Source organism: Limanda limanda, chromosome 14 (assembly GCF_963576545.1).
Source record: "Limanda limanda chromosome 14, fLimLim1.1, whole genome shotgun sequence".
Classification (NCBI taxonomy): domain Eukaryota; kingdom Metazoa; phylum Chordata; class Actinopteri; order Pleuronectiformes; family Pleuronectidae; genus Limanda; species Limanda limanda.
Window position 1 is genome coordinate 13,659,582 of NC_083649.1, and position 25,573 is coordinate 13,685,154.

A 25,573-nucleotide genomic window follows, 5' to 3' on the forward strand; every position below is an offset into this window, starting at 1 on the left:
TGGTATCTTCGTCATACTGCAGGTTCTGAAACCGACCGGTCACTGTGGTGTTGTTTGAGATGCAGCCGCTGACAGATTTGGTCTCTACTATGGACCTAAGACATGCCTGTAACATACTGCTGTATTGATCTAAGCCCGCAATTATAAAATCTAAAGCTTGGCTGTACATACTGACAGCTAAAGGATATGTCATTTTCACGTTTCTGTGATCTATAGTGGTGAGGGTATGTTTAGATTTGTAACTTGTAACTGTCATTACAGTTTTACGGTGTCACTACGGCAAACCAGATGTGAAAATAAAAGAGCAGTGTAAACATCAGTGAAGATACTCAGCGTTTGTATGTTACACATAAATTACCAAACTTGAATTACAACTTTCACATCTTTATTTTTATATGAGTATGTTCACAATACATGTTACAACATGTCTTAAAAATAACACAACTTTAATACCAAGTGATGAAATAAATACAAAGTGATGTAATAAATACAATATTCAATACCAAGAGGATAACGTGTCTAATGGATCTGGGTTCGTCGAATGAGAATGTGGCCATGTATGTTGTGTGTTCACCCAATACAACAGATAGCCAGCTTTTGTTATTTCAGTCACTGTGTCCTCAATGTTGTTTAGAACAACATGTTCGCAATTGCAGGCCTTTGCTAAGAATACCAGCAAGGGTTTGGCCCAGTGAGAAAAGTCTCCGCTGTTGGCAAAGCATCCTGCATTCTGGCAGAAAGAAAAACAAATCCAATCTGCAAGTGTTAGCGACTTTGTTCCACCAAAAGTCGCTAATGGCCAACTGCTGTTGGGGTATCCTGTTATTGGCTTCCATTTCCTTCATCAATGCAGCTACTGTGCTAAAACAGCACTTGAACCCATTTGTGTCTTTTGTCAATTGCCACACTTTTATAATCTTGTAGAGTGGGCCGCCAACATTGTGACTTAGATACAACACACACCACAGGACTGTCCTCTGATAAAGGAACTCACTACTTGTTTGCTCGTTAGATCTTTCATTGGCTGCACACACAATGGCTGAAGCACGTAGTCACACAGCAGATCTTTGTACCTTTGTAGCCACAGCAGGATGGGTTGGCCTATCTGTAGGGAACTGAAGTAAATGACAGATCGAATGTTTCTGTCTGGTGGTAGTTGGTATTTTATCACATAGTTGGGTTTCTGCATCACTGGGTCTGTTAGGAAAGCTGCTTGTACGTCGGACGCTTGGACCTTAACTGCTACACGTGAAAGTTCTAGACTACTGTGTAATGATGCACTGTCTCCGGCATAACTTTGAGAACCGGGCATGTCCGCATTTCTTCCTGACTCATCAGCGACAGCATTGAGGTTGAGTTGCTATCTTGCCTCATAATTTTCTGTTGTGGAGTACAGCTGGTGTTCACGCTGTTGCTGTGGTTCCTGGGGTCTCATTTATAAAAGAGTGCGTAGGATTCATAAAACCGTTCGCACGCACACCTGATCGCAATGTTCCCTTTATAAATCACAGTCCACCTGGAAAGGTTCGTACGTGGATCTGCCTCCAAATCCGCCCTCCACACGCCCACTTTCCACCATAAATGGTCAATGCAAAGCACGGCAGGAATGCGGAAGCATATAAATTAACCTGCTGATCAATTGATTTGTACGGAGAATCATGGAGGGTCAGAAGAAAACAAAGAAACGAAATTACACTGACTCTGAAATAGAGATGCTTGTGAGTGAGGTGGAGATGAGGAAGAATATTTTGTTTGGAAGCCACAGCACCGGGGTAACAAATAAGAGAAAATGCACTGAGTGGCAAAGTGTTACTTCAGCTGTAAATGAAGCAAGTTCCACGGAGAGGACGGTGGCAGAAGTTAAAAAAAAGTGGTCCGATTTTAAAGTGGAGACAAAGCGGAGAATAACTTCCCACCGCCTGAGCGTGACTGCTACTGGTGGGGGCCAGGGCACCCCCGAGCTTACCCCGGTGGAGCTAAGGATGGCCGCAACTATCGGGGAAACAAGTGTCGGTGGCATTGTGTCTGAGAAGAGGGGTGACACCGACATGGCCGAAATATCCGACAACACAGGTAACGCACAATTAGATTTCTTTATTCAATTAGGAATTACACTATTGTTTAAGTACGATTATTATGTTTGTTCCTCCAGAGTCGATGGGGGCAGTAGATGGAGAGGAATCGCTCGGCTCGGAAGCCCCCAGGGAGGAGGCCGCCGTAGAGCGGCAGCCAGTCCCCGGCCCCAGTGCGTCCCGTGCGCACGGCACCTCTGGGCGAGTCCTTACAGATGCTGTGCTGCAGACACAGAGAGAAACAATTACTGCAATAAACTGTGTAGCAGAGGAGCTGAAGGAGATACAATTGGTGTTGTCTGGAATTGCAACCTCATTAAAAGAACTTGTAAAAAAGTGAACGTTTGTATCTTCACAAACGCCGCATCACATTCTCTCGCATCCACGCTCCCATGTGGAAGGTTTCTTGTCGGGGAGGGGGCAGTGGGACAGGGTCATCATTTCGTGGGGGGGGCGTTGAGTTCAGGATTAAGGGGAGGACCAACTCTATGGGACATGTTGTGCAGAACTGCACATGCACTGATAATTTTGCACACTTTGGAGGGGGTGTACAGAAGCCTGCCACCTGAGGCATCAAGGCACCGCCATCTGCAGGAGTCCGATGGCACGCTCCACAACTGAACGCGTTCGCGTGTGTGCCTCATTATAGTGCTCTTCCTCTGCACTCTGAGGATTTGGAAATGGAGTGAGGAGCCAGCTCCTGAGGGGATAGCCACTGTCACCTGCAGGTAATAGTGGAGAATCATTATACAACAGGGTTAAAAGGTAACATTTTATACAATGTTGTTAACTTACCAAGAAGCCAGCCATCACGCACTGCACCTGCCTGCAATCTTCTCCCCACACTGCTATGTGCCAGGATGAACGAATCATGTGTAGAGCCAGGCCATCGTGCCACCACATTCATTAGGACCAAATTTGAGTCGCATATAATTTGAATGTTTATAGTGTGCACGTGTTTTCTATATACGTACACGTACTCGTTTTCTGATGGAGCCCTTATAGCAATATGAGTGCAGTCAATTGCGCCGATTATATTTGGGAAACCGGATAGTGCTGCAAATTGCCTTTTAATGTTGGCCTGTTCTTCTACAGTGTAAGGGAACTGGATGTATCGACCAGTTAATTTAATAATGCCATCCAAAACTGCAAACATCACACAACTCAGGGATGACTGATATCCCCGACCTATAGAATATAACAGTTATATTATTCTCAAAAGGGGCTTTGGCGGAAAGGAAAATATTATATATTTTCGATCATATCAAACACATACCTGTCGGCTAATTCCCGCTGATATGAGCCGGTTGCCAGAAACCCCAGAGTTGTTAGTACTTGCGTTGGCACCGGGATGGCACGGTTACGCCGGGTCGGTCTCTGTAATGCAGGACCCAGCTCAGCACATAGATCCAAGAGCACAGCTCTCTGGAATCTAAATTGACTGATTAGCCAGTCATCATCATGGGCCAGGAGATCTATGTGGTCCCATCACAATTCCCATAGTCTTCCAATAGAGGCAGTGCATCCATCATCCGTCATCACGCACGACGGGGATTGCAATATTCATAGGTTGACAACAATCTGACAAATTGATCACACCTTGCCGAGTTAGTCTGTGCTCTCCGTGCACCTGGGAGCACAGTCATGTCCACTTCAGCGATTTTATACACAAAAATATATAATAATTAAAATAGTAAACTACAGTCCTACTTCATGAAACTATACATTTTTTATATAATTTTCTATATTTTACGATAAAAGGGTGCCTATGTTGCGCCAGCACAAATCACTTCTTTATTTTAATGGTAATGAAGAAGTGGATCAATAATCTGCTGCAGTTCACCACCTCACGTATGTGTCGCTGTTACGTCCCCCAAGCTGTCTAGGGTGGGGGGACAAACAATTATAAAATAAAACCGAGCACTAAAGGAAGCCAAAAACTTAGGTTTAACAAGGAACAATTATTTATTAAACAACGGTTAATTAACAAAAAACACCCTTCCCACACCGGAAGGGGAAAAAGAACAACTCCAACCACCACCCACTAATACAATTCAACAACCAGCACGTCCGTGCAGCCCGTCCTCACACAGCCCGTCCGCACACCACGTCTGGTCCCAATCTGTTTCACACTCCGGCTCTCTGGTCCACTGACTCACTGGTTCACTGGCGTTTTTCCTGACGCTCACCTCAGGATCCTTATGGCCACTCCCTGATCGCAGAGTGGCATCAGCTGCGCTGGTGGATGTGCCTCTGGAGCACACACACCTGCAGGAGATGAGAGAGAGGGGGAGAGAGAAAAGGAAAACACGGCACGTAACACCCCCTCACATAAGAACGAACTCCCACTCGTTAATTAATCATTCATACCACATTAATCACCACACACTTTCATAATCAGTATGATCTCACCCACTGGATAGCACGTCAGCTACCACCTTGTCTGCTGCTCTTGGGGTGAAAAAGTTTCAACAGGTTAATGTGACACAAACGGGTTTTCCGTCTACGCTCAGGCGTGCGGATGATGTAATCCGTGTCTGACACTTTACTTTCCACCACAAATGGACCTGAGAACGGAGCAGTAAAAGCAGAACCAGGTGTGGGCAAAAATACCATCACTTGATCACCTGGCTGAAACTGTCGCTTAACTGCTCTCAATGGGCCACGCACATTGTGACCACGTACAACCTCAGGGACTGGGTAAACTCTACCTCCTGCTATGTAATTTCCCATGATCAACTCAATTCCATCAATGGGAAAACACGAACGGACACCCACTGTAACAAAACCAGTCACTATCCCTGACCTCACATGGATTTGATGCAGAGGGGCCGGCACACAAGCCATTTCAATCCCCCTCACCACTGCATATGCATCAGAATAAACACTCAAAGGCAAAACTCCAGAAAGAATAAGCGACTGCGAACAGGCCATGTCTCGCAGGATCCTAACTGGCCGCTGATCCTCCGCTTTCCCTGTCAGAGACACTAAACCATCAAAAATAAAGGGTTTAAAACATTTCTCATTCACCTCAGATGTTCTGCAGTCCACAGACTGGACTCTGGGAGAAACTGTTATTACCCCCACCCCTTTTGGTTCTCCTGGTACCGACTCTGGCTGCCTCCGCTTCCAAGCGTCACAGTCAACCACCAAATGACCGGGCCTACGACAAAAAAAACACAATTTCTCTGTCTTTGGGTTGAAGGGAACGCTGTTATGCACCCGAGTTTCAGATCTCTGTAAAAACTCGTCGCTGGGGGAATCACGGGTCTTAAAAACAGTTTTATGAATGAGCGCAAACTCATCAGCAAGCGTGGCAGCCTGCTGTAGAGTGCCCACTTTCTGTTCATTCAAATAAACAGCTGTTCGCTCCGATACACAGTTTTTAAAATCCTCTAATAACATAAATTCCCGCATTGAGGACAGATCGTGGACTTTGCAGGCTGTACACCACCGGTCAAAAAGCATCCCCTTTTCTCTAGCAAAGTCCAGATACGTTTGGTTGGTCATTTTTTTTTAATTTGGAAAACGCTGCCTGTAAGCCTCTGGTACAAGCTCATACGCCCGCAAAATAGCATTTTTGATTTTATCATATTCTAATCCATCTTCCACCGACAGAGAAGAACAAGCCTCCTGAGCTTTGAAAGTTAATTTACACTGCAACAAGATCGCCCACACATTTTCAGGCCAGTGCAAAGCCGCAGCAATCCGCTCAAATGCACTGAAGTACCCCTCAATTTCAGCCTAACGGAACGCCGGAACCAAGGAAATGTGTCTGCTCACATCAAACGCCATCGTGGAACTCGCAAACTCCGTGTCACCTGTGGGAACATGTCGGGACCCTCCCGCCTGCAGTTCCAACTGCCGCATCTTTATCGCCGTCTCTGCCTCAAGTCTCTTTAATTGTAACTCCAGCTCCCTGCTGCGCAGATGAAACTCGCGTTCTCGCTCATCCTTCTCCAACTGGAGGCGAGCTAAACGTAGCTTTACCCGGACATCTAATTTAGATCCTGGACGAGCCCCCAAAACTGTTACGTCCCCCAAGCTGTCTAGGGTGGGGGGACAAACAATTATAAAATAAAACCGAGCACTAAACAAGGAAGCCAAAAACTTAGGTTTAACAAGGAACAATTATTTATCAAACAACGGTTAGTTAACAAAAAACACCCTTCCCACACCGGAAGGGGAAAAAGAACAACTCCAACCACCACCCACTAATAAAATTCAACAACCAGCACGTCCGTGCAGCCCGTCCTCACACAGCCCGTCCGCACGCCGCCAAGCCTTAAATAACAGCTGGCTCCCATCCACTCCCATGTTAATCCCTTGTGCCGGCCACACAGGACGCTGAAGTGCAGCGCTGCACCCAAACTGCCTCGCATCGTGCAGCGATCGTTTCGGCGTCGAGTCTATTTTTTGCGCTTGACGCGAGCGTAAAGCTCCTGGAAACACAGTGAAAAATGATTTTAAACGATATTGGGGACATATTTTATATGATATAAATGATAAAATATGCATCACATAGTTTGTATTCCCCTTCTGTTGTCCTGGAGTTTTAATTTTACCAATCACATTATTAAATGTCCCCCTCTGCCCCTCCATACAGACACACAAGCAGTCATAAAGATAGAGAGAGGGGGTGTGTGTGTGTCTACGTACTCTCCACATAGGCTTGAGTGGAGAATACGTAATTTACCCTCGACACCCGACATTGAACAGAGCAAACAGCGGAGAAGTTCTTGAAGATGGATGACATTAAATTAATAATTGAAGTGGAGAAGTAGTACAGTGAGCTGTACGATCCTCGGCCGTGTTGTTTTAAGACAACATTAAAAAGGACAAATGCTGGGACACCGTTTCAGTTAATGACAAATATCAGCTGTATGTGTGATCACGGAGAGGAATCGCAGGATGACCGCCGCGGAGTTCAGCCTGTCCGGTGTGCAAGGGATCGACGCGACGCTGACGCGACGCTGACGCGACGCTGACGCGACGCTGACGCGACGCTGACGCGACGCTGACGCGACGCTGACGCTTACGCGACGCTTACGCGTCCGGTGTGACACCCTAGCGTTTACGCAACGCTTACGCGTCCGGCGTTATGGCCACTCCCTGATCGCAGAGTGGCATCAGCTGCACTGGTGGATGTGCCTCTGGAGCACACACACCTGCAGGAGATGAGAGAGAGGGGGAGAGAGAAAAGGAAAACACGGCACGTAACAGTCGCCGTTTTACCCGTCTCCAAAATGGTCGTAAGCATGGGTCTAAGTTTGCGTAGAAATACGCACATTTTCCCGTCAAGTTTGCTTTTATAAATCCCAACGTTGGCGGGAGGTGGCGTACGCACGTTTCAGGCCCGTTTTGTGCGTACGCAACGGTTATAAATGAGACCCCTTGTCCTTTTGCTTCCAAGAGGCCTCACCTGTGTTGGTCCAACTCTAGACTGGGACTTAAACTATTGTCCATTTCTTTCTCCCTGTTGCTGTTGATGGGCCTGCCACTTCTACAGTTGCCACTTCTACAGTTGCTGCTGCCGCTACACCCGGTGGTCCGTTACTGACACATCATCATCCTCTTCCTCACCATCACCTTCTTCAACATCATCAATTTCTGTAAGAAGTTCTTCAGTGACAGTTTGATGCACATCAGTGGCGTGGGGAGTGATGATGTATGGCACATGTTTGGGACTTCTGAAAGATCTGCTAGGAATCTTTGATTGCCCGAGCGTCATTGCTGTGTGTTTATGACCATAAGTTTCCTTGTTCTTATAAGTCCATCTTGTTCCAGTTCCCTGCGGCTTTTGTTCAGCAAGTACAATTCTCAGAGGTGTGCTGCATCTGTACAGCAGCCCCGGTAACTTTGCACTCTGAGCCGGGGCTGCGGTGTCCACTAGCCTACGATTTTCCATTAGGTGTTTGACAGTGTCATACCTAACGTTCGTAAGAATGCTGTAAGCTGACAGCCTTCTCTGGGGGAAGATTGAGAAATTTGTGACTAAGATTCTCAACAGGTCAGTGTGTCAGGATTGGTGGAATTAGATGGACACAGGAGCAGAGATAGTTAACAAAAAGAGTATTTAATATAAAAGAGGCTTAAACTAGACAAACACAAAACTTAAACACTAAAGGAGTTAAACACTAAAGGAGTTGCAAACTGGAAAGACAAGAACAGGAGATCACCAAGAAACACAGCAGGAAAAACAGACAATCTGACAGAGGACAAAGGGACGGACAGAGGCTTAAATACACACAGGGAAGGCAGGGGCAATTGAACACAGGTGTAACAAATGAGGACAGGGCTGACAATCAAAGACAGGAAGTGAAGACGGAAACAACACACAAGGATCAGAGACTACAAAATAAAACAGGAAACAGAAACAGAGTATGCAAACATGAAAACAACTAGAACTCACACAACAGAGATTTACTAAAACAGAAAACACTTTTACAATTAAACTTAAACATAGACTAAAGTGCCAGATTGTGACACAGTGGGTACAAAATATGCCTTGTAAGAAGAGCACACCAGATCCCGCAGTTTGCAAAACTCTGCGTGCGTCCAAAGTGCAGGCTTCTTGTAAGTTTGCAAAAGCCTCCTAGACTTCTTCTGGTGCCGTATGTAAAGTTGTGAAGCCCCCCATGTTCTTATCACATCCTACGGTCTCAAAAAGAGTTTTGGTGATAGAATAGTAGGAGTGGTCACTGTGGAAGAAGGGGATCACGTCAGTGTACATTTTCCACATGATTGTGGCCCAGGAAAACATATCACTGGCCCCATTGTAGAGGGGGTATATCATAACTTCTGGTGCAGCTCGATAGAAGTCCCCACTCTTTACCCCCCTGCAGAAGCCCAGTTGGGAGCAGCCCAAATAAAGCAGCATGTTGTTAGGTTTGAGGTCTCTGTGAATGAAATGATGGTGGTGCATGTAGGATAACCCCCCCAGGGTGTCATGAAGGCCTGTGGTGTAACTTGTCTCTTGCAGTAGCTTGTGTTGACACGCCTCAATGGATAGATTGCTTACACAATATAAACAATACACCAAATTGTGTGGAAATACATTTGGTGAGAGAATTCTATGCCTCTGCTGCCACCCACCCTTGTTTTGAAAAGCATTTGAGATATATTCTGTATCGTCTTTCATGGCATAAGATTCCAAAGGCCAGTTCTTTGGTATATGATCCATGAACCATATGTATTCGTTCCATATTGTTGTCAAAGGGTCTGTGCTGCGATTTGTGCCCACAGTAAAGTCCACCAAGGATTGACTGTGTGGTTCTGGGTCTTGAATGCGTAAAGCTGATCCGGCAGAAGAACCTGAGTTTGGTAGATCCATGGCGCAAGATCGCCTCACTAGGAACTATTGTCACATTGGAGCTATGAATTGTTGCTTGTTTGAAGCTGCTGTTCTTGCAGAAGCTCCTATGATAGGCATCAACCTAAGGAAAATAGATGACATAAGTGTTTCTATAAGACCGATGGTAAAATCCCCCACTGACTTTGTGGCTGATCAAGACTTGTATAGCCTTATCAAAATGAACCACAGGCCTAGCTGTAAGTGTGACATACAGCAACAGTTTAATAATATATATTGACATTGTCTCATTGTTGCCCCTCTAGTGCACCTGTTGTTAATTCCAATGCAGCTGAAACTGATTAACAACCCCCTCTATCAATTATCAAAAAAGTGCAATTGAATTCATGCCATACCCTGATTAAAAAGTGTATTTTTTTTTAGCAGTGTATATTGTTTTACATTGCATGTGTCACGTCATGATAATTCAGTCTCTTTTTTTCTGTTCATGCTGAAATAAAGTGGATTCACTTGGTCTGACGTTTTCGATCACATCTTTATAAAACACCTCATTAGCTTCACACTACAAACCCTGTGGGGGGGGAATGTTTTTTGAGAGAGGAATCCAGATTCATTCACTAGATTGGCACTCAGTAGAGCTCAACAGAGCCGTACAGGTTCATCTCTGATCCATGCAGCTTCCTTCTACCAAGTTTTGTGATTATTGTTCCAGTAGTTTATTACATGTTGACTGACAAATCAGAGGTGAAAACATAACCTCCTTAGCAGAGGTAATAAAACCTCCACACATTTTTCAAAGAAATGTCACCAACATTATTAATCAGTAGAAACACAACAGGAAATTAAAAGTAGAATGAAAGGTTTCTAGATTATCTAAATAGTTGACGGGTAAATTTTATGTTGGTCGACTTATCAATTAATTTATTAAAAGCTCATTTTCCCCTGCTACTTAGTCAATAGGGTTTTTATATTGTGTTATTATTATTTTTTTCGTGCACTGGTTGCTGGCTGTACATCAAATTGCCCTTGAAGGATAATAAAGATTTTCTTTTATGGACAGCTTTAGTTAATCACAAGCTGCACACACCAAGCAAGAGCAGCAGAGGAAACTAGCAGCCAGCAGGGGGCAGCTTCAGGACATCACATGGAAACAAGCAGCAGCAGACTGTGAATCTTGTAAGGCGTCGGAAGACAAGTTTGGAAACTACTGGGTTATTCTCTAACAATAGATTTTTTTAAAGCATGTTAAATCCTCCAGTATCTAAAATCCAAATAAAAGTATCTTTTAAGTAAGGTAGTAAAGTAGAAAATATTTTTTCTGAAGTGTGTATAAAAAGCTGCATAGAACCAGAATTGCTCAACCCTGGAAAGTACCAACTATAAAATAGAATTTCTAAAATTTCTAGGGCTGCAAATCAGCACTTGGCGGGCCCGAGCACATGCATTTTGAAGCGTTGCATGCGTTTTGCCTGAAAAAAATAAATAATGACTGAGGAAATGTTGACACATAGAGCTGTTCAGGCTTGGACTCTGATCATGAGACAGAAGTTTGGTGGTGATAGGACAATGCACAGTAGAGTTGTGACAACATCGTATCCTTTGGCGAAGGATGAACCTTCGCCTCACCTCAATGTTTACACTGTTTGGGAAATGTACCAATTCTGAGAGAGAGAGTGACGTCACCTTTGCAAGACATAAAGATTCCTTTGATCTTTGACCACTGTCACTGCAGGAGTTGAGTTGTTTGTTTACGGCTCAGCATCAAAGGATTCATCGTCCTTGTATGTCTGCGTTACAGAACCTTGTGTTTTAATGGCGTGTATCAAACTATCAAAGACTTTTTTGTTTGTCTGGTCATGATACACCTGTGCATCGATTTTTGTGCAGATCGGTCAATGTGAACGCGTTCCGGGGGTCTCGTGGGGCACCGTTGTGCCATTTTCCAAGCCCATTGAAAATTCCTCCAGAATACGTAAATTTTCACCACTTTCTAACTTTCTGCAAATTTTGGTAAGAATTTGAGCATTGAAAAGCCCTCAAAAAGCCCTCAAAGAGCCAATTAATTTGCCTGATTAATAATAATAATAATAATAATCCTTACAATTTTAATTGGGCCGCACCTGTCAGTGCCTGTCAGTGCTCGGGCCCTTATTAAATGTATCCCATACTGTGATTCTTTTAGGCGTCAGAACAGAAGCCAAGGTTGGAAACTACTGGGTTATTCTCTAACAATAGGTTTTTAAAGCATGTTAAATCATCCAGTATCTAAAATCCAAATATATTTATATATATATATATATACTATATAATGTTATAATATATTATATTATGCTATATTTTCAACTTTGAATTGACCATTATGTATTTTTCACTTTTACAGAATGGTCAGCTCCAACTAAATACCAGTTCAAGCTAAACTTGTAGTTTTGCGAACCGGAAAGGGGGTGTTTTTTTTATTTTGTAGTCAACCTTCTTCCCGAGCGTAGACGATCTTCGTTTCAAACATGGCGGCCAGCATGTGAATGTCATGCCATGTCAATCCTCTTCCTCAATGTCTTCATGTGTGTTTGCAATCTGTGCGTGAAGGCTGACATGTGAACTACATGTTGCGGGATTTTGTGTCTTCATTCACCGCAGACACGGAAGAAGAACCGGGAACAACACAACTCTGTAGCTGCACTGCTGTCACATTAGCATTCTAGCTAACCAGCTAACCAGACGGAGCAGCGATGGAAGCGGAGCAGCAGATCCGAAACGTAAGTCACATGATCTTCCACTGGCAGCTCCTCCGAGTTAATTATATTGAATGTTGAGTTTGAGCGTGTTTGTCTCTTCTAGCTGCGGGACTTCCTGCTGGTGTACAACCGGATGACCGAAGCCTGCTTCCAGCGCTGCAGCAGCAACTTCAACTACAGGAACCTGACGATGGACGAGGTACCAGCACCGCTACAAATGTGTTCGACTCGTTGTTTCTGATCCCTTTACCTCCTGATACATGGCCAGAAGTATTACGGACACATGAGCAGCACCTTAAATGTTACGGTGGCCGAGAGGGCTCAACCCACTGCAATTAAAGAAACCACATGCAAATAGAACAAACTCTGGCAAACTCAGAATACAACTTAATTTGCTGCACAAAGTCACAACACATGCAAATACAGAAACACACTGCAATCTGCCAAAGTGACACCGGAAATGTTTTCAGGTTCCACAAAAAAGTGGATAAAAATGGATCACATAATGACAAAAATAGCCAGTGGCATCAATAATATGATTAGCTTGTAGCCGGTTGGGTCTGGTTTGCAAAATTGGTCCTTTTAAACTCTGTAGAAATTGACTTTATGTTGTGTGTTCAGGAGCGCTGCCTGGACAGCTGTGCAGGGAAGCTGATTCGCTCTAACCACCGTATGATGGGCGCCTACGTGCAGCTGATGCCTCGGATGATGCAGCGCCGAATGGACGAGATGGAGACCAAGGCTGCAGAGAACATCAAAGCTGCAGAGGCAGCCGCTGCTTCATCTCTGGAGCTTCCTGCTGTATCTCTGGAGCTTCCTGCCGCATCTCTGGAGCTTCCTGCTGCAGAGGTCTCATCATCATCTCAAATCCCTGTCGCCACGTCTCTACCCCCACAAATACCTGCACTGTTACCCCCTTTAGCGACTGATGTTGGACTAGAGGCACAGGGCTCAGTCATGAAGCCATCAGGGTATGATATTCCTTTTGAGCTGGATGCTGCCTTATCCAAACCCACTGCAGCCACAGAAGTCAGTTTCTCAGCAGCCACACTACTCACACCTGCAACTGAAGCCGTGAATCTTCCAATATTTAACGAAGCTGCCAGTGGACCGTCTTTTACAGAAGTCTTTCCACAGCTGCCCGTAGCCGCTGTCCAAACTGAGTCAGTGAGCTCAATGCCTGTGTTAATGCCATCTTCAACATCCTCACAATCAGTAGACATGCCTGTGTCAACTGTCTCTGCACCTGCTGTGTCGAGCCAAGAGAGAGCGCCAGAGGCTCCTCCCGCGTCAGGCCAGTAATGATTCCCAGTCTGGGTGGAATCCCAACTGAATCTGCCAAGTAACTCATGACTGGTCGTCCCAAATGTGATATTATTCTCTGTATTGCTGAAAGGAATAGTTGATTATAAAATAGGTTGTATGATATAATTATGTCACATAATCTCTCCATTTCTCTCCAGTGTGAGCATTTGCTTTATTTCTGTGTTTTCACATCACATTTTAACAATGTGTTTTTCCCCAATAAGTTTTTACAAAACTAACTTGAAAACCTCAATAAAGACTCTGGCAATTTGTGATAGGGGAAATCTCTTGTATCACAATACTATGTTTTTTTGTAAGCAGCTATTACAAGATTGCATTTGTTCTAGCTGGATATGAGTGTGTCTGTGCAGTGGCAGTGACCTGTCTGCAGTCATGGATTTTGGAGTCCTGGTCAGATTAGACGTGAGTCAGGACTTTTAAAAGCCTGGCTGGTGTTGAGTAGATGAGGACAACAGCAAGAATGATTATTATCACTTATAATCAAGTTTTTTTCTTCATTTAAAGTGCTCCACAATAGACATGTTGTATTTCCTGTTTGCAAAAATTAAAGGCTGCCTCGCGCTGCTGGACGTCCTAATGCAGCAGTGGGCTGCAGCGTGTACTCTCTGTGTTGTCGGTGTGAATTCAGTCCATGAACATGTCCTGCCTCTGTACCGTGCATGTTATGTCTTCTCTTATCCAGAAGCAGAACCACTACAAACAATCTTAAAGCATTCCTAATGGTTCCATTCATCCACCACAAAGTTGTCTGATGTCTCAGATGACAACTGTGACAGATTGTGGGAGATGGTTGTTTACTACAAACATGGTTCTTTCAAGCCATTGTTTTGATAATATAGCCATACCATAATTAAAAAAACATTGAGATTTACTGTCACTTTCAGGAAGTAACTAGAAGTATTTTCAGTGGCCCATGGAATTAGTGGCATTTCAGTTTATAGGTCTTTTTCATGGAAGACATTTTAACATGTCAGTGGGAAATGCAGAGGAGTGAATAATTGAATTTACGATTGTCTACGCTTAGATTTTAACATCAGCATCGATTGACACCAGTATGAAATGTGAATTTATTAAAGTCAGATACTTAAAGGCAGGCAAATAAGTAAGATGTTAATTCAATAATGACCTTCTACATTATACTATAAATATAATATATAAAAGAAGCTGAATATGTAAAAATACATTATATACAAAAGATAACAAAGAAAATGCATAAATATTGCATTTTAATGCGAGGGATATAATTAAAAGTAACACAAAGTTGCATTAAAATCTTTACACGCTAGTTTTGATCAATTCTTTAGAAATGAATGTCAAATTTAACATGTCTGAGCTCCTTGTTGAAACCACCAAAGCCAAGTTAATTTACATGAAGGAAATTTTGCCGCAATAATAATAAAATAATGAGAAAAGGAAAAGGAAGAATAAGTTGAGAAGAAAAAAGAAGTTGAAGATGCAGAAGGAAGAAGAAAATAAAGAAGCTGAAGATGAAGAAAAATAGAAGAAGTTGAAAAAGATGAAGATTATGATGATGAAGAAAAGGAAGAAGCCGTTGAAGGAGAAGAAGAAGTTGAAGATGAAGAAGTTGAAAGAGAAAATTAAGAAATTGAAGAAGTAAAGGAAGAAGGAGATAAATCATACGAAAATGATGAAAGGGAAGAAGACAGTGAAGATGATGAAGATGACGAAAGGGAAGAAGACGTTGAAGAAGAAGATAAATCAAACAAACTCCAAGGTGACATTCACTCATGCTTCTGGGTTCAGCGTCAGCGCATTGTCTCCAGCAGGGGGCGCGGTTGTGTGGGTGTCCCGGGACAGTAGCTCCTCAGCAGTAGCCCACATCAACAGTGAGGATCGGGGCGTGGACTCAGCGACCATTCCCTTAAATCTGAGGAGACGACCGACGGTGGGAAAAAAGGAACTGAGGAGAAGAAGTCGACCGTTCAGCTGCTGGTAAGATCATTCACAGCAGTTTTCTTTTATCTGGGGGGGTGGGGGTGGGGGGGGGGGGGGGGGGGTGGGGGGTAAAGCTTTGTGTTCCCTGTGAACAACAGGTTTGGTTATGGATGAACTTCACTTTGACTTTTCTAACAATAGATTTCCAAGTGATCCTTGAACAGGCCAGCCCTTCCGAGTCCGAGAGGAAATGTGGGATGTGAAACTATTTTAGTTCTTCAGGCTGATGTTCAGGCTTCATGGTTTCTTAAAGTTGGAATGAGTGGTAAACCTCTTTAGAAATAGGATGAGGATGAATGGGAATGTACCATTAACCCAAAGCCTGACTGGTAAGGGTTTTCACTGGTTTTGACAGATGTTGTTGATTATTAATTCTTTCTTTCTCTTATCATTCTTATTTTTGTTTGTGAATTCATGTTATTATAATTATGATGATGATGATGATTGTTCTTTTTCTTTTTCTTATCCATATTCTTTTTCTTATTCTTAGTAGCAGTAGTAGTAGTAGTATTAATATGAATGTTCTTAACAACCATTAAGAATAACTTTATTTATAGAGCACTTTTAAACACAAAGTACAACTTGCTTTACAACAAGAAAAATGATTGTTAAAATATTTAATATAGGTTAAACGTTAATATTCGTCTTCTTCTTGTCATCTTCTTATTCCTATTATCATTAATATCATGTAATGTTATTTTGATCACACATTATTTTCACCTCATGGACATTTACTCAGCCAATAAGGCTCACAATACAAATGTTTGTCTGTTTACCATCTTTTATCATCGCCCTGAGGGAAAAAAAGGGTCACGACAAAAAATGAATCTGCAACAAACTATAACAAGATTCGTTGTTCAACACTTTTTATTTCAGGCTTCATGCTCCTGATCCTGACAGAGATTAAAAGAGCAAAGAGTCAATAGGGGGCACCGGCTGCATAACCATGGATGACATCTTCACGCAGTGTCGGGAGGGGAACTCAGTGGCTGTTCGTCTGTGGTTGGACAACACAGAGAATGACCTCAACCTGGGGTAAGGGGATGTATACCTGCACACACCTCACTCAGATCTATATACAAAGCTTGTATATAGAGACTGCAGTGGCACCAGCTGCCTGTGTCTCCTCTTGGATGTGAGGCTCTTGCTGTGTAGTGATGTCAGTGTGTGCAATAACAGCCGGGAGTGCAGTTTCTAATGATCAGACGTACCACATTTGGTATGGTAGGTGAGGGGTTCTGTGCTGGTGTGTGTGTGTGTGTGTGATCCCTGCTTCAAATAGTTTCCATATTGTGCTCTCCCAGCCACTCCACATACTGCTGAACAGTAATTCCAGTCGAGTTTGTACTTTTTTCCCCCCTTTCTTCTTGGATTTCTCCCCATATGATGTCATTCCCCAAAAACGTGTGTGTGTGCGTGTGTGTATGTGTGTGTATGTGTGTGTATAAAAGCAGTGGGTGATTTACGGTGGTTGTGTGATGACGTAAGTGACTCAGACGAGAAAATATAACCCAAATCTCGTCCTACAGACTTCAGATTGAAGGGCTTCTTTGATTTGGTCGGCAGAACATTTGCCAATAGCCCATTTGATAATAGAATAATTGTTTTAAATTAAATAACTGGGGTTTTATACTGTTTTTCAGACAAAATAACCCCTTTGTAGTTGTTGCCCTGTTTTCTGGCAACAAAAAATTATATATTTATTTAGAATTTGTGACCACAATCATAATCTTTCTAAAATATAAGCAATTGATAGATAGAATGGATATGAATTGTTAAGGATATATAGTTTTTTTTCTGCCTGTTTCCATAATTTCCTCGCTGCAGAGGAGCTAGAGGATCTCATGACTTGGTTATCTCATTCTTGGGCCAGGCCATATATGTGCAGTTTGTTGACGTTGACTCTGAGGGCTGTGAAGCTGCCGGCCAACCACGTAGCAGCCAAGACCATTTCCTCTCTTCAACTTCCATACAGGGCCAGGCCCTCGCTGACAGAGCTGCAGTCCCACATAAACATCTCAGAGACCAGTCATTATGCTGGAGGGAGGCCTGCTTTGACTGAGGAGGCTCAACTGTGTGAACTCTTTCTCTCAGAGAAACCTATTATATGTTTTATACAGGGAAATAAATGTGGCTGAGTAAGAACTGAAATTTCATTTCCCCCCCCAAGAAGCAAAACAACACAGGAAGACACATAAAACACATTAGACTCAGGATCCCTCTGAGTATGTTCTGCTCTGTCATTCCTTGAGCTTTTTTCTCCCTGTTGCTTTTTATAGCACAGACTGAGAATTGTCTGTGGAACAGAATCGACAGGGAATGTGACTAACTGCTGTTTCACTTCAGTGTGAGCTAGTGCTGCAGCTTTTCACCACAGCCCCGTTCAGTTTTATTGTTAAGTACAGTGTAGACTTTGTGGCTTTGCAGGGAGTTGCGAGAGGCCACGGCAGCTGCCTTGTGGGGGTCATCTCATGTAAGCACTCAGCTGGGTGAAGGGCCCCGTCGCACGTAGGTGATGGTTTGGCTCCATGTGGACCACGGCAGCCTGGTGTACACCGTCTGTGTGTTGGTGTCTTTATATATATATATATTTTAGCAGGCATTCCAGCTTGTGGAGTCATATTTACCACGAGCCGGTCGTCAGATGGGTACAGGCTGCAGGCAGGGAGAGGAAGCATGCACTAAAAATGTCTAAATTAAGACTGGTAGGTAGTGGGTGTCAGAACCTGTGTGTCAGAGAGACAACCACACAGATAGTATTTTGACAGCTGATACTTGCTTAGGGTCTCACTAACTTTCGCCTCAAAGTAACAAGTATGTCCTCTTTTGACTTTAAAGTGATAGTTAATCCAGAAATTAAATTTCACCCATTATAGTGGGTGAAGTGTTTGAGGACACAAAAAACTTTTGGAGTCTTCGGGGTAAACAGTGTTGCAGCCAAATCAAATACAATTGAAGTAAATGGTGATCAATTCTTAACATTTTCGGCCAAAATGTTGAATGTGAACATTTAGGCCAAAAACGTGGTGTAAATGATGCTGGTTCAAGTCACACAGGACCAGTCTGGAGGCCTTTCATGTTTTTTTACTGATGTTTTTTCTGTTTGAAGAAGTGGTCACCATTTGTATTAAATTGGGCTGCAATGCTGTTTACCCCTGAAACCCCAAAAGTGTTTTGTGTACTCAAACACTTCACCCTCCCCTCCATCGTCATAGTGCTCATAAGATAATTAGTGAAATGTCCTTTTTCGGAGAACTTCCCCTTTAAAGTGTCATAATCCAAGTCAGGCCAAGATTGATGAGCGACTAATTTTTGAATTTTTTCCGTCTTTGCTTGTCGCTCTCTTTGTGCGTCTTGTGTTTTAGTGACGACCACGGCTTCAGCCCCCTGCACTGGGCATGCAGGGAAGGGAGGAGCGGCGTTGTTGACATGCTCATCATGAGAGGCGCTCGCATAAACGTAATGAACCGCGGAGATGACACACCGTTGCATCTGGCCTCCAGCCACGGACACAGAGACATCGTGGCTAAGGTAAGGTGGCTCAGTCAGTGTGGGTTTGTCTGTGTTGAGAAACAATGTTGATTTTGTCCAGTTTCTAACATTACATCCTGGGTGTGGCAGCTGATTCAGTGCAAAGCAGACCCAAGTACAGTCAACGAACATGGAAACACACCGCTCCACTACGCCTGCTTTTGGGGTCAGGATGAGGTTGCAGAGGTGTGACGCACGCATGCACACACACACACACACACACACACACACACACACACACACACACACACACACACACACACACACACACACACACACACACACACACACACACACACACACACACACACACACACACACACACACACAATCTGTTGGCAAAAAAGGCCCTCTTGTGGGGAGAAATGTCAGTACACAACATAGTTGAACCCCTCTTTCTATTCTAGGACTTGATGACCAGTGGTGCCCAGGTGTGTACGTGTAACAGGTATGGACAGACACCTCTGGATAAGGCCAAGCCCCACCTCAGACAGCTGCTTCAAGGTCAGAGGGCATTTGACTGCAGTTTGACAAATTTACAGGCCAAAAAAATTGCACTTTATTTTATTATGTTATTTTTTGTGTGCTTGTTTTATAGAAAAAGCAGAGAAAATGGGCCAGAGTATGACCAAAGTCCCCTATAAGGAAACATTTTGGAAGGGCACCATGCGAACACGACCTCGTGAGTAGCAGCTGTTCATAAAAAAAAAGGAATTAATCAGCGTATCCAATCAAGACATTTGATTAATTATTCATGTTTTCGTTCTTTCAGGTAATGGCACCCTCAACAAGCAGGCTGGTATTGATTTCAAGCAGCTCTCTCTCCTGGCAAAGATCAATGAAAACCAGTCTGGAGAGGTCGGTGGCACTCTGCTGTGTGTGTCAATCTTTTATTAGAACTCTTTCAGCCCCTGTGTTGTTGACCACACTGTGTGCTGTGTCTGCAGTTATGGCAGGGTCGGTGGCAGGGAGACGAGATCGTGGTCAAGGTGCTGCAGGTGAGAGACTGGACCACCAGGAAGAGCCGAGACTTCAACGAGGAGCATCCCAAACTCAGGTTTCTGGCCCTTAACAGTGTTTCCTGTATAGAGACGTCAGGGTGCATTTGATGGGCGTAATGGGGGTAAAGTGCCGTACAATCTGTTTGCTTGCAGTAACTGAGGCTAATGCATTTGGCTCGGCAGGAGTCTCCTCTCTCTTCATGTCCGGGTATAAACACAGTACTAAAGTGAGGTTGCATGTGATTGATTGGTGCTGATTGAGGTCAGAGAAGTTGGGATCTTTTGCAAAGGGTGGAGGAGTTTGTAATTGTCGGAGGTCAAAAGAACGGGTTGTGGTTGGTGGTGTGGGGAAGTATTTCTTGGCTCTGTTTTCACTGTGTCATGTGTTCTGCTTGACTGCGGAAAACAAATCCCACAAACACCCCTCTGTTAGTAAACATGAGGGCCGGCATGACATGAAATTAAATTCATCACAGCTCAAATTAAATCTTATTTTGAATCATGTTGGTAAGTGTTGCAATGACCTATGTTGATATATTCTTGTGTCAACTTTTTCCTACTGACTTTCCTGGCTGCTGCACAAAATTATTGCTTATATTAGGGATTGAAAAATGTATATCGGCCGATACATACAAAAAAACAGTCGGCAAAGAAAATTTAATTGAGGCTTGATATGTTATAGTTATGACATAAAATGTTTTAAATATTAAAAAGAAAAAACACTAATTTGAAAAATACATTCTTCTAAAACACATTTTTTACGTTAAATGAAAACACAAGTTAAGCAGGCTCTTCCCAAAAGGCAAAGCGTTAAACCATTCTAATGAAGAAAGTGAACTCATTCCAGCAGGTTCAGACAGATAGACTGCATTCAGGGAACCTTTGTTGTGCTTTGTGCATATCTCAAATGAGCTTCTCATAAGATTGTGTCATATGTTTTATCAGAGAAATAGCCCCCCCCCGCCCCCCACCCTAGATCTAATGAATCAAAAATAAATCAGAGAATAAAACTTGAGGGCTGCAATAGAGCGCATTCCTCAGCTAAGGCTGACGGCACATTTATCGAGCTCAATTCCTATCCATGAAATTTCTTGGACATCTGTTGTGTTGTTTTTGAATAATCTTGAAAAAAAGAGAAGAAAGTGAAATGAAACCTTGATACAAAACCTTAAAAGGACAGGGACAGAGAAGAGTCTGAACAGGCCGAGTGAGAGAATGGTTTTCAGTGCAGAACCGTGTGCAACTGAAAGAGCTTGGCAGTGTGATCCCATGTTGGCTTCAGGTTTTGCCCTTTTTTAAGAAGTGTTGCCAGCATAAAGAATTCTGAGCACCCTGAACAATTCAGCAGCATAGAGCTGCAGATAAATACATAAAAATAGTGCAATCCAAGATTCTATATTTACCTCAAACCAGACATAAGACAAGTGCACAGCAGAACAAACTTACATTGCATTTAGAACACTAATATGGAATGCTGTGGGTAGGTATAAAGGCTATCTTAAGTAGAAAATGAAGGAATATATAGATAAATATGGTACAAACAGACATTAGAATATTGCATGCAACTGAATTGAATTGCACATACTAATAAATGACAGATAATATAACAGAGATGGTGTGTGTTAATATACTGTACACAGAAAGTATATTGCACATAAGGTTCTTGACGAAAGGGAAATCTTTAAGGCCCTCAGCTGATACAGAGGAGGTGAACAGTCGTAGGAATTGTCAGAGCTTCCTTCTTTCTCTCTAGAAAAAGCTTCTACTCGTCTTGTTGTGTTTTAAATGGGTTTCCTCTTCCTTCCTAATCAGCTGAGAAAGACTTCCCTATTCGCAGAATATAGAAAACTTTTTTTTCTTCTTTTTTTAACACCACACACACTTTCTGTCCTTTGCGTGTCCGTAGGATCTTTTCTCATCCAAACATTCTGCCTGTTCTTGGGGCCTGTCAGGCGCCTCCTTCTCCTCACCCTATCATCATCACCCACTACATGCCATACGGATCCCTCTACAACATCCTCCACCAGGGCACCAGTAAGTCAATCAAGTATGGAATGGAAATGGATCTTAAACCCCCCCCATACTCTCTACTTTCTGGCTTCATTGTATCCTCCTCTTCCTCAGCTCTGGTGGTCGACCAGAACCAAGCAGTGAAGTTTGCATTGGACATCGCCAGCGGCATGGCTTTCCTCCACACCTTAGAACCAATGGTTTCCCGGCTTCACCTCAACAGTAAGCATATCATGGTGAGTACTGTTGTTGATCACGAAGACCTTGTTCAGACCTGCTCTTAACATCCGTCCTGAGATCCGATCGCTCAGACCACATTGGGAGTTGATGTGGGACCCATGTGGTATATTCTTTTTGCTATGTGAAAACAAATGTGTTGTTGATCACCGATACTCAATGAGCGTCTTCTGACCTGCTGCAGTTTCACGATGAATTTTAATGTAAAGTAGTTTACTGACTCTTTGTTTGTGGTCACCATCACAATTTCAGCACTGACCAACACATAATGATTGATGCTTTCGTTAAATTGGTAAAATGAGAATCATTCAGCCCCTCCCGACTCCTCCCTCTCTCTAGCTCGAGTTGACACACAGATACACACACATCGACACACACCCACACAGGGGTCACAGGAGACAAAATATCTCTGAGGACAGACGTTAATAATACCAGGTCTGAACAGGGACTAAAAGAGTTTAGTCTATTAGTGCCACTACCCAGTCTGAAGCTGATGTGATTCCCCTGCAGATTGATGAGGACATGACAGCCAGGTTAAGCATGGCGGATGCAAAGTTCTCCTTCCAGTGTCCGGGTCGAATGTACTCTCCAGCGTGGATGGCCCCTGAAGGTATTCTTTTTTATTTTTTTCCTCTTCACCCTTCTCACTCCCGTCCACTTCATGTTCCCCATAATGAGTCATTCATTTAAAAACATCCTCAACTCTATAATTTATTCTTAACCATGCTGTGTCCATATGGTGTGTCGCCCGGGTTACGGAATACAAATAAACCCTGCGAGTTGTCCAGTGATATTCATGGTTTTCCACTTCCCTCTTTGTTTTTTCTTCAGCGCTGCAGAAGAGGCCTGAAGACATCAACAGGAGATCTGGGGACATGTGGAGCTTTGCTGTGTTGCTATGGGAGCTGGTCACCAGGGAGGTGCCCTTCGCTGACCTCTCACACATGGAGATTGGCATGAAGGTAATTGGGTGCAGTGTTTATCCACCCACAGGCGTATGCACAGTATTAACATCCTTGTCTATGCGTTTCAAAAGATACTGACTTCCGACCTTTTCCCAGGTGGCCCTCGAGGGTCTCCGGCCCACTATTCCTCCGGGGATTTCCCCTCACATCTGTAAACTTATGAGGCTCTGCATGAACGAAGACCCGGCCAAGAGACCCAAGTTCGACATGATCGTCCCCATCCTGGAGAAGATGCAAGACAAGTGAAGGCATCAGCTGCAACATGTACTCTCCTGCTTTTTTAATCATCAAACCACTCGTATCATCACTTCAGTCATGTATCCGCTAAGCTGCTGTAAATAATGTCAGAGACCACTTCAGCCACACAATTCAAATCTGCTTTTGGTGTATAATTTAAAATTGAGGGATAAATGTTCTTTAGCGTATCTCTGAGCTCTTTTATTATATCTTGAATTGAAATGCTGGCAAACCTTTAAGTCCAGGGTGGATTATATTCGGCGATATGTCAGGCACAATTGCTTAGAGACTGATCCAAAGACATGTGTATAGAAACACTGCTTTTATACACATCAACAAATGCCAATGCAATAAATATTTTATATTTATGACAAACCCTCGTTGTTTTATTTGAGGATATCATCGTCCTGAGAAAAATGGTTAGCCTGCTGGAAAATGTTCAGGTATGTTATCTTGCTTTTCATCACTGGATGGAGTGATCTCTATCCTGTGAAGAAGGCCACAAGATGGCACTTTGAGAATTAAAAATTAAAACTACTTTTTAAGGTAACAGTAAACCTCTAAGCTCAGTTCTCATGCTCTATGAGAGCAAATCAAATGTCTGATAGGATTTTCTTGTCCATTAGTATTTTTTTTGCAGGATTAAGCCGAATCTACGGAATGGATTTTCACCAAAGTTGGTGAAGGGATGTTTGTTAATTTGTTATCATAGTTATTATTCAAACCGCTTCCTATTTATGCCTCTCAACCACCTTGGCCAAATTTCTTCACAGTTGGTACAAACAGTCACAAATAACAAACTGTTTCGATTTTGGTTGTTTGAGCTCGAAGGTCAAGGTCACAGTGGGCTTACAAACATGTTTTTGCTTAAACCTCGTGTCTCAAATCTGCTTGTATGGAATTGCTTCAAACTTTGACTAGTTGTCACCTGGACAAATATTAAGGGATTAAACTGAAACTTTACCAATTGGCAGAGGCATGCATCAGCAGGGTGGTAATTCTAGTTCTTTTATATTTTTACAATGAGAACTAGGCCGTGATTTAGATATTTGCTCTTGTTACGCCCCTAGTCTAGGGGAACATAGAGACATAACATGTGGTGCTCACCCCATTCTTCCAACTCCCAAGCAGGCCAGTGTCACCAGGTATTTTCGTTTAGTGGTAGCTTTTTATTTTCACTTCAGAGGGAGAGAAGGCCAACACAACAAACAAAAAAATCTATCTCCCTAACTTCCTGCTACAAACCAAAAAGGTTAACAAAAAGGCAAAAGCTTACCTAACTCCTAAACCAGGAAACACAGGAGAAAAAAGGGTAAAAGAAAATAGCTTCTCCCTCCTACAGGGCTACCACCCACAGTTTTCTTCTTTCATACATACGCAACAAATATTATGAAAATTCCACTTTTGTAGTGCTTCTACACGTTAATTTGGGTATCTGGCGTGTCTACCGTCCCAAAAACTCTTGAAAAAAAAAACTTCTGCGATCTGTGGTGGTTCCTCTATGTCAGAAACTATAAGCTAGAGTGAGTCAAATGGGGAAAACACCAGATTGTGACCTCACAGTTTGTCTGCATGGCATAGGCCCCCTCCCCCTGGAGGCGGAGATCTGGTGGAGGGTGTATGGTGTGACTGGGGGGGCGGGGCAGTGAGAGGGGGGGGGGGCGGAGCACTCAAAACAGGACAATCTGAGGAGGGCTGTTTTAGACAGGGTAAAAAGGCTGCTGTTTTAAATGATCCTTGTGACCAAAAAATGTTACAGACATTTCATTAAGACCCCAATGAACCATATCAACTGTGGTGAAATGGGCATAATTTGTCCCCTTTAAGACAGACACTGGTCCCAGTTGGATGTGGGAGAATTGGTGGGGAGAGAGAGACTGCAGTCAGTCAGTGCTTCTTGTAGGCTCCTCTCTTCAGTCTGGCCAATCCTGGAGCAGCAATCAGGCGGCTCACTCCAATCAGCAGGTCCAACCTGCTAACAATCAGGCACACACACACACACTCAACGAAGACTGCTCACATAGGAACAGAACAGGATCACATATACACACAGAGTCGTAACACTCTACTCAGTGAAATTCTTGTTCATGTGATGAGAGGTTACTTAGGTTTATACAGGACTGTCTCAGAAAATTTGAATATTGTGATAAAGTTCTTTATTTTCTGTAATGCAATTAAAAAAACAAAAATG

The 25,573-nt window shown here is 43.3% G+C and overlaps 2 protein-coding genes across 2 annotated transcripts; both read left to right on the forward strand.

The window, feature by feature from the left end:
* The first annotated feature begins 11,890 nt into the window (after positions 1–11,890).
* On the forward strand, positions 11,891–14,051 carry timm10b (translocase of inner mitochondrial membrane 10 homolog B (yeast)). Its single transcript, XM_061085505.1, has 3 exons — positions 11,891–12,140; positions 12,223–12,318; positions 12,741–14,051. The coding sequence occupies exons 1-3, from the start codon at positions 12,114–12,116 to the stop codon at positions 13,419–13,421; spliced, it is 804 nt and encodes a 267-aa protein (XP_060941488.1). The 5' UTR covers positions 11,891–12,113; the 3' UTR covers positions 13,422–14,051.
* A 1,284-nt stretch (positions 14,052–15,335) lies between these two features.
* Positions 15,336–23,757, forward strand: ilk (integrin-linked kinase). The gene is made up of 13 exons (XM_061085506.1): positions 15,336–15,398; positions 16,278–16,436; positions 18,767–18,932; positions 19,023–19,118; positions 19,340–19,436; positions 19,531–19,614; positions 19,705–19,790; positions 19,880–19,989; positions 21,840–21,967; positions 22,058–22,179; positions 22,691–22,790; positions 23,012–23,142; positions 23,242–23,757. Exons 2-13 carry the CDS (start codon positions 16,348–16,350, stop codon positions 23,389–23,391), a joined length of 1,359 nt encoding a protein of 452 aa, XP_060941489.1. The 5' UTR covers positions 15,336–15,398; positions 16,278–16,347; the 3' UTR covers positions 23,392–23,757.
* The last annotated feature ends 1,816 nt before the right edge of the window (positions 23,758–25,573 follow it).